Genomic DNA, 14215 nt, shown 5'->3' on the forward strand with positions numbered 1-14215 from the left:
CAGAAGGAGAAGGCGCAGAGGGAGCTGTCAGAGCCTCTCCCCCAGCCCATGGCTCCCCCGAGCCCCCCGGGAAGCAGGAGCGCCCTGCGGGTGGATCCCAGCCCCAATGCGCAGCAATTAGCTCTGTTCTCCCGCCAGGATTTGCGGCTTAGCCCTTAAAAGCCGTTTCATAAATATTCGATGGCCTTTCCGACAGGGTAATGTGCCTCTGTGACATTAAAGAGGAAACTCTGCGAAGGGGAGGGATGACAACAAATTTATCCACCAATAGCACACTCTTTTGGCACAAAAGCACATTCTTATCTTTACATCCCATAATGAGAAGGCAGGGACGGGACTGTTGCTACAGCTCTCTGGGTGGGTAGATGTGCAGCGCAAGGCAAGGGTGGCTGTAAACTGTTTGATATTTTTTCCCCCTTGCCTTCGCAAAGAGAAGCAGCCGCGCTTGCGGTCCCGCAGCGGTTTCTGCCCGAGCCCCCGGTGAGGAGGACTGCCCACACCATGTCAGACTGCGAGGGACTGCCTGTGGGTAAGCGCCAGATTTATATTTACCCCGGGTCCCGCCGGCTGGCTCGCGTTCTCGGATTGCAAAGGCACAGATCCCCTGCTTTCAGCGGGAGAGCCGAAAGTGCCCGAGAGCACCGCGGGTGCCGGTGCGGGGCTCGGAGCCGTGCGCAGGCTGGGAGGGGGCACGGCCGGGATTCTCTCCGCAGGAACGGCGGCTGGGCAGCAGGAGGGGTCTGGAATTCAGGCTGGTGGAGGACTGGAGGGTCGCTATCCGCAGGGATGATGGTATCCATGTCCTGAGCTCACCGAGGGGACTTGGTGGGGATGGGATGGGATGGGATGGGTGCTGCGGGAGCAGGCGCTGTGTGTGGGTCCTGTTTGCTCCTTGATAAACCTTCCCGGATGGTAACGGACACAGCCGGGGCAGATAAATGGAATGCGAAGGGTTTGTTTGCTGAAAGGAAACAGAAATGTACATTGTTGGTAAAATAAGGGCATTGCACACTTTGCCTGTGTCTGGGAAGGAATCCTGTGCTGGAGCTTGGGGCTGTATCTGTCAAACTTCACTGAGCAGAAGAGCTTGTCAGCAAGAAGCATGTTTCTCAGCTGGTTTTATAAAAACTTCTATAGGAACTGTAAATATTATCTAGGCTGCCTGTACAAAAGGAAACTTGTCAAAATGATAACCTTATTCTCTGCCAAGGCATTTTACTAATAAAGAGATGGACTACTGGAAATGCCTTTTATTTTTTATCTTATCATGACAAGCACTTATCTTTTCACATGAATATATATATGCAACACGTCCCGTGTAGCACTCCTGTTCCATCGGTCTGTGCATCAAAGATGAGGTTCTGGGCTAAAAACTGTGGCTGGGGAAGGAGAAGTCTGCTGCAGTGTTTTTCTTCTTTCCTCCTCTCTCTGCTTCCATTTTACAGAGCAAATCCCAGGTCCAAAACGGCTCAGTCATAACTAGAGTGGAAAAATATAAATTATGTATATGGTGCAGAGTGAGCTGCACCATGCACAATTCCATGGGCTGTTGCTATCAGCTAAAGACAGGAGAGATGAAAATGAGTATTTCCTGCCTATCTGCTCAAATGGGTGAACTGTTAACCAGCAAAGTTTCACTTCTACAGGCTTTGATTTTAAGGGCCTGGCCCCAGTTTGCTTATTAAGCACTCTGAGTTGGGGGTGGGATATTTCAGGGTGACAGTATCAGTATCAGCTGGCATCTGATATTAATGATGAAACTGATATTGAGAGTGCATGGCATCTTGTGTGCAGAAATTACTGATATCTCAATTACCTACACTGCTGAAAGGACCTTCGAGTTTTCTTCCAGAAAAACATTAATGGATGCATTGAGGGAAGGAATCAATTTCCTACGGACAGGAATGAAAAATAAAGTGATGTTTAGACGTGGATTAGAAACGTGCCAGAAACAGAGCAAAAATTGTTCCCCCAATAATTCTCCCATGCTGCTTCCAGGCCTGCTCCCAGGAAGCAGGGCTCACCTTGCCCCATGCCAGGGGAACCTGTCCCAAGGGACACCTGCTTCATGGAACTGGCAAAATATCCTGTACTTACAGACATGTGGATGCATTATATTAATATAAAAATATGCACCAAACCAGCAGTGGACAGAGAAATGAGGGTACTCCATCCAGAGTTATTAAGCAATCTTAGTGAACCAGCTGCTGACAGCTTGTTTTTCATATCAAGGAATTTTGAAATAATTCTCTTTGTGGCCGTTGCTCTTTGACTAGCTAGGTCACAGTTTAAAACTTTAGCCATTTAAAACTTAACACTCCATAAAAGGATTTGCAAAAAATCATCATCAAACCTTCCAATGCACTGCTTAGTGTTCACTAGTGCAGAAATGCCCCTTTGCTGAATCCAACGAGCACAGCAAGGCTGGAACTGTACTTCCAAAATCCTTGGTTTTGAATGCAGCCAGATAATACAGCTACAAAAAGTTGGTGCAGTGACAGATATCATTAGCACTGCAATGTGGCTGCAGTCCAGGGCCCTGCTTCGAGCACAAACCCTACAGCCCCGTGCATGTGCCTGTGTATACACATGCACAGGGCTATAAATAAGTGTGGCCAAAGCTAAATATTAGTGTCAAGTGTAAGCAGTGCCTCAGTAACCTCTTTGCAAAGGGTATGCCTCACGAACAACCTGGAGAGCTGCACTTTGTAGTTACAGGAAATTAATGCCAGAGTTTTTAGACTGCTTGCAGCCTACACAAGAATGTGGCAGGAACAGCTGTGTAATTGTTCCCTCAGAAAAGCAACTTGTGGGGAATGGCTGAATACAATCTTTGACTTAAATAGCTGGATATGATTGGCTTGATACGCCAATAATTTTTTAAGAGACTTTATTCAGTAAGAGTATCCTACTTCAGTGCTGGAAATGGTTATGCAATTTTTCATGATGAAAGCATTGGGTGTTTTAAAATTACTGGTTTCTGTTCAATTCCAGCGTGCCTGCACCCTTTCAGTGTTGTGGAATGGAAAATTAAACATGTGATGCAAACAAAGTTTTATTTTGTTGTTTGGATGTAGCACAGAAGATATTAAAATAGGATCTTAAATGCCAGAATGCAGATTACATGTAAGCAAGTGTACAGTTCAATTCTGGATTGAATTCCCATCAAAAAAAAAAGACATTTGAAAAGCTTTTGAGATTGAAAGTGAACAGAATTCTAAAATTTACACTAATAAGTTCCCATTGTAACACAGGGAGATAAAGAAAGAAAGAAAGATCAGTCACCTCAAGACAAATGCTCTCCTATTCCTTCCTCATTAGCAATTATTGACATAGAGATGCTATCCATTAGTGCCAGCTACATAGATTTCTTGTCACTCCTACAAGCAGATAAAAGAAAAGCACATCAATTATTTAAGTGCTTCCCTTGTGTGTATTATTTTCCTCTTGTAAGGAGTCGTGGCTCAGCCTCTGAACGGCTGCACAGCTTTTCACGCACCCAGCATTTTGATTAGGAATATATGAGTCATGATGGTTCTGCTTCTCAACACAAACCTTTTGACTTCAGAAAAATCTCTGAAGTCATGCAAGGGTTCTTCAAGTGCCTCTTTTCTTTCTTTCTTTCTTTTCCCTTTCAGCCACAGACTGACTTTGAATAGCATGGGTAACTTCTTGTGGGTAACACCACTGTTGAAATAACACAGGGTATTGAGCCATAACAGATGAAGGTTATAATGCTGAAGAAGAACACCAGGAGTCTCATATATGCATACTTTCTCTGTTATTTACTGCAACAGGGCTGAGAAGGGAAGAAACAGAATTGATGTAGCTTGTTCTGCAGCAGGTGGCATGCGAATCTAACCAAATTTCCTTAAAATTCCTCACAACCTTTTATTGGCCTTGTTTCAGTAGAGGAGGAAGCAAGACTTTTCATCTGAAATATGTTCCTGACTCTTTAGCTAAATACTTCCTTTCAGAGCTAAAATTACATGTTTCAAACATGTCTTTAAGACAGACTGGAGCCAGCTGATAAAATTGGTGTTTTCCAAATTAGGATATCCCAGAAAAATATGGGAATTTAGATTTCCTGAAATTCAACACATTCTGCACTGTCATGGAGAGTCCATTTATCTCAGCCAGAGAGGCTGTGAGTGAGCAAGGCCTCCAGCTCCCACACTGGACTGTCTCTAACAGCTCCTGGGAATAAAATATGGCCCACATGCATTTCTGTAACAAAAAATCATCACCCAGCACACATGAGCACTACTCCTGTCAAATAAAATTGTCCCGCTTTCACATAATCATATTAGCACAGGACTATGCTTGAAATTCACATTTCATTAGATTTGGTAAAGAATGTCTATCTTTTTGCAGATAAAGTGGTGGAGCACCACTTCTGCATCACAGTTTGCAGGGTGAGCCCTCAGTAAGAGGCAAAGGCAGAAATCCCCTTGCAGAGTGGCTGTGCAGACTGCAGCTAGTGCTCAGGGATAAGTAGAGAAGTGGGAAGGTTTCTCCAGCATATCAAGCCAGTGCTGTAGTTTAGGAATGAAATGGAATGACTGGAGCATCTCAAGAGAGGGGTCTGCAGGATGAGCCATAGCTCCTGACTGCACTAAGCCCACCAGCACTGGCTTGCAGGCTCAGAGCTCCCCAGGAGCAGCCCCTGCCAGGGGAAGGTGAGCCCTGGGTGCTGGGGTGATGAGCACCTGACAAGTATCTGTATAATTTATCAGGGTTTGGGATGGATAAACACTTCACAGAAACTCTAATCTTTGTGTATGGACCCCTTGGCAAACTCATTTCCTTCTGCATTTAGGAGGTCAGCTTAGGAGATGAATGCTAGCTGTTAGAAGCAGTCACACATTTTCCAATAGAGTGTTCTTTCATCACAAAATACAGATGTTACTAATTCAAAATGCAACATTTTGTTGACGATGACAATATATTAACACATTTGCAAAGACCAGATTTTTGAAAATTGAAATTGAGTGGGAGCAAGACAGAAAGCCTTTGGATGCTCAGGTAAAATAAAATAAAATCAAATATAATACCTGAGAGTATTGCCCCAGTTTTATGAAAATGCAATAGAAATACCAGAATTATCTTGGCAGATGGGAATTCTCCTTCTGACCAGCTCTACTGCTCCTCCAGAAATTCCATGTCTCCTCAGTCTGTGCAAGCATTGCCTTGAGCAGCAGGGGCTGTGCATTCAGGGGGCAAACACTGATGATGATGATGAAGCAATCATGGTTTAAAGCTTCAGAGAGGGTTTGGAACACGAAGGTCAGACAACCACACAAGGAAAAATTTAGTGACTCTGGTGCTCCATAAATCCATGTTTTGCAAGAAAACCCCCAGGAGTAGATTTATGGTGATGAGCAAGCCCCATGGAGACACCAGGTTGGGAGCCTGCCAGAGGTGAGCCTGGAAAGCTCTCTCTGTTCATACAGTGTTTTAACACAGCCCCATGAGTCAAAATATTCAGGCTACTGTCCATGAAGAGTTAAAATCACCTGGGTGCAGCCTTCACCTGGGGAGGGCTGAGCCTGGGTTAAAGAGCCTGCTGGGGAGGGGTTCCCACCTTCAGACAGGGCTTTCAATGGCTCAGCTGTGCTCTCTTCCCATGCACCTCCTTAGATGTTTTGTTGAGGGAAAAGGGGCTTTTCCATTTGGAGAAATCTGAGGCCTCCCAGACCACAAAGTATTTCAGTGCTGAGAGAGGCAGAGAGCTGGGAGAGAGACAGAGGGCAAGGAGCAGCTCCACATTGGCACATTGGGCAAAATGCCACACATGGCAAAGTTCTTTGTCACCAAAAGCAAAGATGAAAGAAGGTGATCTCTGTTGCAGCCCAGTCTTAGGGGGTTCTCAATAGGGGTTCAGCCTAGCTTAAGCAAATTTATTGTACATATACACAGCTGGGTAGTACAACACCCCTGTGCCTGACATATTTCTGACAACTAGCTTAAAAGTTTGCAACCTCTGGAATTAAAAAAATTGCAGTCTCTGTTGTTAGCTCTGTTTTTCTCCTCCAGCATGGGTGTCCTGCCCCTCAGGCCTGGTGGTGGTTGTGTGGGAGCTGACCATGTCCCAGGAGTGTCCTGAGCACAGGCACTGGGTTAGTCTTCATCTCCCACCTCTGCCTTTAAAGTAGCAGCTGAGGTTTCCTTCTAGGCTAACTGGACTAGAACGAGACTACTGGGCTAGTCTAACTAGTCTACTTGTTCTAACTAGACTACTGGGCTAGTCTAACCAGCTGGCAAGCAGGGCCTGTGCCAGTTGCCTGCTTTTCTGAAGCAGAATGTGAGTGTGTGTGCTATGTGCTGCAGAGGCTCCAAACACATTAACACCCATTTTCCCAAGAAAATGTTGGTTTATTTGTTTGTTTGTTGGTTTTCTTTCTTTGAGGAGGGGTGCAGAAGGAGGAGAGCTCTTTCAGGCAGTCAGTAGAGGCAGTAGAAGTTTGCGTGAACATTTTCTGCTGGTGGTTAAGGATCTGGTTAGGAAATACAGAAGATGCTACATCTTTCCCAAGTGCTCCTCCCCTCCTCCCCCATCCCAATGGGAGGATTTTCCTTATCTGCAGAAATAGTTGGAAGCTGTAGTTTGTCCCAGGCTTGTGAGCAAGAGCACTTGCACTGTACTGCACATTTCTGAACAGTCTTATTCCATGATGTTTGCAGGAACTTTAGGCATGCAAAAAACAACCAGACTGCTTTTCCTCCTCCTCTCCTCCATCCCTCATGACATCTGCAGTATTTCCAACATATTCTGTGTTAAGCCATCAGCATTTAGAAGCCATAATTGCATTTAACAATGTCTGGAGCCTTCTCTTGCTGCAGACCTGTTACACAGGCAGTAATTTAGAGGGTGAGGCCCCCTTCCCTTCCTTTGCCATTCAGACTGCAAACTGAATGCTCAGTGTGCCCTCCCAAAAACCTGGCCAATGCCCAGTCTCTCATCATCATATTCAGTTCCCTCTCTGTCCCTGTTATTTCTTTCCTTACAGACTGTGATCAGCTCCCTCTCCACACACTTGTGGCTTCCACAATTAAGTTTGTAACATTAGGGGTTACCTCACATCTCAGACCTCCTCTGAAACTCACATAAAAGATTGTCAAGGTCCCACAAATGTTTTCTTTCATGTGGGAAAGAAACTCTGGGGCTGAGGATGGGCTCCTGTCAGATGCCAGGTTGGACACATTCATGGTGCCCAGGATCAGTTCCCTGCAGGAGTCCTGGGTTTCATGGAGCAGCTGAAGTCACCCTTGAGTCAGCAGGGCACACAGGGACTGGCAGAGCTGCTCTTTGCCTCTGCACACGGTCTGTCACTCACACACATTGCTTTGGGAAGAAAAGCAAGCCCTTGCTCAGAGGACTCCAAACTAAGCTCAGTGAAATCATTGTGACCCTGCAGGAATCACAACAAATTCTGAGAAGACTTTGGGAAGGGCAATGCTGTCTCCATCACAAAAACCAGAGCGTTTCAGAGATGCCAATGGCTGATTTACCTCAGACAGTTTGTCCACACTGCCCAGGTGGGAACCCCCAGCCCCACATCACTGCTCTCATGTTTGTATGGCTCAAGCTTCCACCACCTCAGTGCTCCTTGGGAGAACACAGGCTCATCCCCACGAGACATTATGAAGGCATGAAATTAAGTTTGGTGAGATATTTGAAAGGTTTAGGTCCAAAATCCCCTCAAAATCCATTGATACCACCTGCAAACTTGACATTTCCTGTGATTTCCACCTATCTTGCAGATAAATACACACTTACACACTTGTCCTTTGTGATGTGTTCTTTGTGGAGTTGCAAGATGTGATCTGGCTTTGCAATCACACAGTGCACCCAGAACACTTCCCAGTGACTAACATAGTTACTGTGAAAATGGTAAAATCCTGGCTGCTGAACCACAAGGGGAAAACTCTTGCAGTCAGACAACTTGCTTGAAGAGGTGTGCTGAGAAAATAAGAGGAAGAAAGAGAGAAAGAGAGAGAGAGAGAGAGAGAGAGAGAGAGAGAGAGAAAGAAAGAAAGAAAGAAAGAAAGAAAGAAAGAAAGAAAGAAAGAAAGAAAGAAAGAAAGAAAGAAAGAAAGAAAGAAAGAAAAAGAAAGGAAGAAAGAAAGAAAGAAAGAAAGAAAGAAAGAAAGAAAGAAAGAAAGAAAGAAAGAAAGAAAGAAAGAAAGAAAGAAAGAAAGAGAAAGAGAAAGAGAAAAAGAAAAGTGCGCACACACACACACACACACAAAGAGCTGTGTGTAACACCTCTGAACACTTGATTTTTGAGCAGAGACTCAAAAATCCAAAGTGATGACAGCATCTCAGGTTGCACTTGATCATGTGATTATGAAGGACCTGACTTAAGGTTAAATTTATGATTTGCACATCTCCCACTCCTGCTTTGGGACCATGACCCAGATTATTTGAAATCAGGCCTTTCCATGCAGTCCAATGAATAAGGATCACAGCTCTCAGAAATCTCAGCGATATCTTCATCCCCCTGGCCCATCAGTACAAATTGTGGCTGGGTCAGCTCATTGTACTCCTCAGAGCAGCAGCCTGAGCCCTGTGCTGTGTGGTTGGTGAGATTTGCTGGGTGAGGCCCACCAGCAGCCACTCATGGTGCATGGCAAGCACCAGGCATTAGTCACACTGTGTCCCAGCACAATTGCTCAGAGAAATGTATTTATATTTGCACTAATTAAAACTTAGTGAATGTTTCATATTTCCCCTACTGAAACATTGCTGGATATGACTCAGCAATGTCACACAGAGAGCCATGGCTGCAGAATTATTCAGAGTTTATATGTGAGAGACTGAGGTACATCAAGATTAAGCCAAAAATGGTTCCCAGTGCTGTGGGTGTGTAATTGGAGATGCCAAGGAGCTCCTCTTTCAGAGCACCCAGCACACCACTGTATTTCACATATTCAAGCTCCATGGGCAGCTGTGAGCACTGGGCATGTCCATAAATCAGACCTGTGGTCTCTGCTCCAGCATGAGGAGATGAGGAACCTGCCATTGGTGACCATTTGGGAAAACCTGGCTTCCCACAGTGCTCCATGGACCAACTTCTCCCTTCAAGGGCTGCAGCACAGATGCAATGCAGTTCCCAGCAGAACTTTTCCAGCTAACTTCACCTGAAATTGTCCTTGATCTTCCTGGAGTGCTGTACTTTACCATGTTCAATATCTTCTAGAGGTGAAGCTGGGATGGTATGGTAAACAGCATATTGGAAACACATATGTCATGAAATGCAAGATACTTGGACTAGATCTCTAGCAATGAGTATTCTTGTTATAGTTATAACTTGATATTTCAGCAATTGCTTGGAGATGCTCTGCAATGTCAATAGTCTCACACACAAACACGTGTGATACAGGAAACCTGTCTTTGGGACACTAAATCTGTCATTTTCTGCAGCTCTTTATCTCAAATCAGAGGTTCCCAGGTTCATCTTGTTGCTGTGATAGTCAGCTGGCCTTCTGACACCCATATGACTTGGGCATGACATTGCAATCTCTTTGTGCTGGAGGCATATGGACCACATGTGGAAAGGATTTTGAGAAGGGAACTGTTATTTCCTGCATCTACTATAAATTCCAAATGGTATATTCAGGCATAAGTGTTCAAAACCAGACAGTGCATTGATGAAATGGAAACAATTTATCTGGGAAACCTCATCTAAACTGTTTGATTATTCTTAGTGCTGCCAACTCTTTGATGTTTATTATGAGCCTCTTAAGACTTGTTTTAATTCTTTTTTTTCCCCTAAAGCCAGGTTTCTTGGGTCATGATTTTTTGGTGGCAGTCAAAATGTCTACACACTGTTTGTTTTCACAGTCAGCAACACATGGGGCTTGTTATGCCACTGGAGACTGGGGATTTATCTGCAAAGATGTTTTGGTCAGGTATTCAAACATCCAAGGCTTAAGGAGAGGCATCATGTGGGAAAGTGTGAGAGAATCTGCAATGTCTGGAACAGATATGGTAGACTGAGGCATACAGCGCTCACATATGTAGGATGGAGAATAATATTTCTCTAACAAAAGCTGTCTTTCTAAACACCAACCACATTGCTGCATGTTTTCATTTTGAATCATTTAATGAAAAAATTGGAAAACTCCAGGGAAAGCATTCAATCTGCTCACAGTTGTTCACAGGAGGGGTGTTTGTTTTCTCAGCAAACTCCTCTCCTACAATTATTTGGTTTCTCTAGGCACACAGAGGAGCTGGACAGTCTTTTTGCTGTCCTTTACTATTCCCTGCCTACTCTGATGTCCAATAAAGTGGGAGGATTAGGACATCTTCACTATTCTCCCACTACACTGGAAAGAGCAAACCACAGAAAATTGTCCAGATGGAACATTTTTGTTGGGGCATGGTGACTCTCACTCCCTGCTGTGGGAGTTTCTGTGCTCAGGCCAATCAAAACATAACCAACACCAGCAAGGATGCAGCACCACTCTTTGCTTTGGGTATGCAGAGGGATCATCAGACCCTGAGCATCTCCCTGCTTCATTCTGCCATTGGGGTTTCAGCAGGACAAAGCCAGTTCCTGAGGTAGCACATGTGCTCCTGTGCCACATCTCTCATTCCCAAGGTCAGGGGTCCCTGCAGAGGAAGGGACAAAGAGGAGCACCCAAAAAAGCAGGAGAAAACTCACTCTGGCTATGAGACACAGCCAGCCAGGAGCTGAACATCTCAGTTTTGTCCAAGGGGATGATACAGGATTAGAAAATACTTGTTTGTACTAAACAGATTTTATTTTCTCTCACAGAAATATGCCTCAGAGTTGAGCACATGCATTTGCTTCCTTTTCCTACTGAAGTTCAGCAGCTGGGTTGTCCCAGATAATGGTGCCAAATCTTTAAAGATTTCCTTGTTCTGAGATGATTGCTCAATTGACAATCTGCCTTGTTGGTCAAGCTGCCTTGAGGGACAGTGGAGAACTGGAGACAAGGGGATGTTTTAGTGAGCCCCACAGAGAGTGAGAGAAGGCCGTGGCAGGAGCCTTGTCCATCCCAGCAGGACTCCAAGCCCACCCAAAGAGCTGCTCTGTGCCACCTGCAGTGCCTGGGCTCCCAGAGCTGCTCTGTGCCACCTGGGCTCCCAGAGCAATCCCCAGTGGAGCTGTTTGTAGTGAAGGGCCAGCACAAGGAGATCTAATTTATTTTACACTGCTTGGCACAGTGCCTTCCCATGGGCCACCCTGCTCACCAGCCAGCCCTGGAGAATGCCAAGGGGTGAAGGCAGCTGGGCAGGCACCCTCCAGTGCAGCGTCTGCAGGCTTGGCCTTGCTCTGCTGTGCAAAATCACTTGTTACCTGCAGAGAGTCCCAGACCTGTCCTCTCAACAGTCCATAGCATCTGATGAGCCCATGTACTCCAATTTCTGTGTTGATCCAATATCAAATATCTATAAAAGATGCAAAAAATCAGAGCAGTGCTAATTACTGAGCTCAGTCTATGGTCAGAGCTGGTCCCAGGCTCCTGCCCAGAGAGGGAGGTTAACTTCAGTTCAGTCAGAGGTTATTAGACCCCTGTTTCTCATTCCCTTATTTCCCAAAACCACTTACCAGAACTGAGTTATCTTCCTTGTCTAAATTCTCTGGCTACAGATGATGTTTGGCTGCCTTGTCTGTACTTTCAAGGCCTTATGCTAAATTTAGAAAAGGAGGAGATTCTTCTCCTCTGGACCTTCATTTGTGGGTTACTCACTGAATGCTGCACGCACAATGTGAGCTAAAATCCCATTTGCTGCACAGCCAAGTGGGTTAGGGCTGGAAAATTGATTTCTTCTTGCTACCTACCAGAGCTCCACATGCCCTTCATGTGAAGGGCATGTGCCTTGTGCCCTGAGGATGCTGCTGTGGGTTTCCAAAGAGTCAGGATCACCTTTTTCTTTTTCACATGTTACCTAAGACAGGCACTTAAAAATTCTCTCTTCAGCTATGTATGGGGACCTCAGGAGAGCCTAAATAAATTATATCTGTTCTGCAGTGGGGTGCTCCCTGGAGACTCTTCCTCTGAGATCTCTCTGCCCTTTCTTCAGTTCTTTGAGTCCTGCCCATCTGCTGCTGCCTTCCTTGTTCTGCCCACCAGCAAGCCTTGGGAAAATACCTTGATTTTATCCAGAGAGGAAAGAGGGAGCATCAAAACACCAATTGCAAGAATTCATGGGAGTAATGCTTTTGCATCTGAACACTCATGAAGTAGAAATGCAAAGTAATTTTCTGTTCATGAAGAGCATGAAAAAAATTCTTTGTACTTATGAACAGAAAGTATCTTCTACTGTTTTAGCATCTTTAATAAAGGTTTCTCCAGTTCTTATGTGATAAGCATGGAATTCTAGCAAGTATCCAGTGATGACACAAACTACAATAGTGAAATATGATCCACTTGCTCGTGTCACTGAAACCTCAGAGGGGCATTACAGCTTCAGCAGGGTTCATTTGAGGTATGCTACTTAAGGTAATAGGGCTGGACAATCTCATTAAGATTTATTTCCACCCCATTTAAGCACGGGTTCAAAAGTACAGCTGGAGCTGTACTGGCTTTATCTTTGGCTTACAGAAGAGATTGGAAAAAGAGGTAAACAGAAAACACTAACTCAGCCAGGCCATGAGACTGCAGTATAGAGCAGACACAGGCTTGTGCCAGGCTTGGAGGCTGAGAAAATTGGAACAAACTTTTCATCCTTATTACATTGCATAGGCTTTTTCCTTCTATTTCCCCTGCCACGGAATTTAGGAGATATTGCATCATTCCATTAGGGAGAGGGAGGCACAAAACAATTGCATCTGCTCTTCTTTAATGGTAGTTCACCATGTTCACTGGATTTCTTCCAGACCTGAATTTGTCTGTACCCATTAGGGAAATGTATTGGTTAGGAAAAATACATTTTCAAACATTTCAGCTTGTGTTGCAGATTCCCTAAGCAGTCTGAGATGTTTACAAAGCTCCCAGCACATCAGGCTTGTCCTCCCACAGACCACAGTATTGATGACAGTAATCCTTCTATCACACTCCAAGTGCTTCTCTTTGCTCCTGTTGAAGCCATCCAGACTGTGAGTTATTTGGCAGCATTTTTCTCTTTTTTTTCAGTATAAAAGAGGCAGAGGAGATCTCACCTGGGAGAGGAGAATTTGCTAGATAGCAAATGCAGCAGCCCCTGTGTTTGCTGCAGTATCTTTTTGGTGAGAGTGAATAGAAGCTCCCAGATGCATCAAGTGCTCAAGGCTGGCTGCTCCTGCCCTAACAGACTCTTGGTGATGGTGCCCTGAAACCCAGGAGCTTTTGGGATCAGACATCCTGTAAGCCAAAGGATGTCTGCTCAAGTTGCCAGCACAGTCCAGCTCTTCCTAGTGCAGGCAGCATCTCCTGGCTCATCCTGGTGGGAGGATGGACTGCAGACTGCAGGGCCAGCACCAAGGGGAGCCTTCAGCAGGCAGGTGATGCAAACAGCAGAGGACACGGCCCCAGGCATGTCCTTGGTGTTGTTCCACATCAGCCCAGTCGAGCCCTTTGGTCTGGGAGGGGATTTTCTTGTTCAGACATTGCACTCTCACCCTTCTCAGATTTGGACCATCCTTTGTGGTTTACCCAAATCCAGAGTAAATGAGCACATCCAGAGGCCCCTGGAGAGTACTAAGACAGGGAAAGGCATTTGGCTCTCTCCAACACTTTCTGTGAGAGAGCCAGCTGAGAAGTAGATCCAGCACTGCTGCTCCCTAAGTTTGATTTCCTTGGCACTTGTTAGATGCACAGAAATGTACAATCAACACTGCCATGTAGACAGGACTAAAATTGGAATGTTTGGAAGAAAAATAAGGGATTGAATAGAAAGAAAAATGGAGTCGTCAGTTCTAAGGACCCATCACCATAGCATCAAGTCATTGTTTACAAAACTTCTTTGTTAAGAACTTTCCACATGCTCTTTCTTTCAATTTCAGTTAAACTCAACATAGTCACTGCTCTGGATTTAAACTGTGCCCTGAAAGGCCTAAAATCTAAACATGGAAACATTTAAGTCATGTGCTAAAAGAAGAAAGTGAAGCTGCATCCTGTGCTGTGTGAGGACCCTGGGCTGATCCTGGAGCTGCAATGGCCCCATCAACAGCCAGGTAAAATCCTCTGGCAAGCCCCAGAGCTGCTGTGATGGAAGGAAAACCCAGACATGCCATTGTTCAGTGGGGAGACTTTCCTGCAA

The 14215-nt window shown here is 45.1% G+C and overlaps 1 protein-coding gene across 1 annotated transcript in view; it reads left to right on the forward strand.

Moving 5' to 3' along the window:
* Positions 1–405: 405 nt before the first annotated feature.
* EML1 (EMAP like 1) overlaps positions 406–14215 on the forward strand; it is a 123979-nt gene continuing 110169 nt past the window's right edge. Inside the window, exon 1 of the mRNA XM_058025442.1 lies at positions 406–529. Within this exon, the coding sequence (XP_057881425.1) occupies positions 502–529 (28 nt within the window). The 5' untranslated portion in view covers positions 406–501. The remainder of the gene's footprint in view (positions 530–14215) is intronic.

Source organism: Melospiza georgiana, chromosome 6 (assembly GCF_028018845.1).
Source record: "Melospiza georgiana isolate bMelGeo1 chromosome 6, bMelGeo1.pri, whole genome shotgun sequence".
In the NCBI taxonomy this organism is placed as follows: domain Eukaryota; kingdom Metazoa; phylum Chordata; class Aves; order Passeriformes; family Passerellidae; genus Melospiza; species Melospiza georgiana.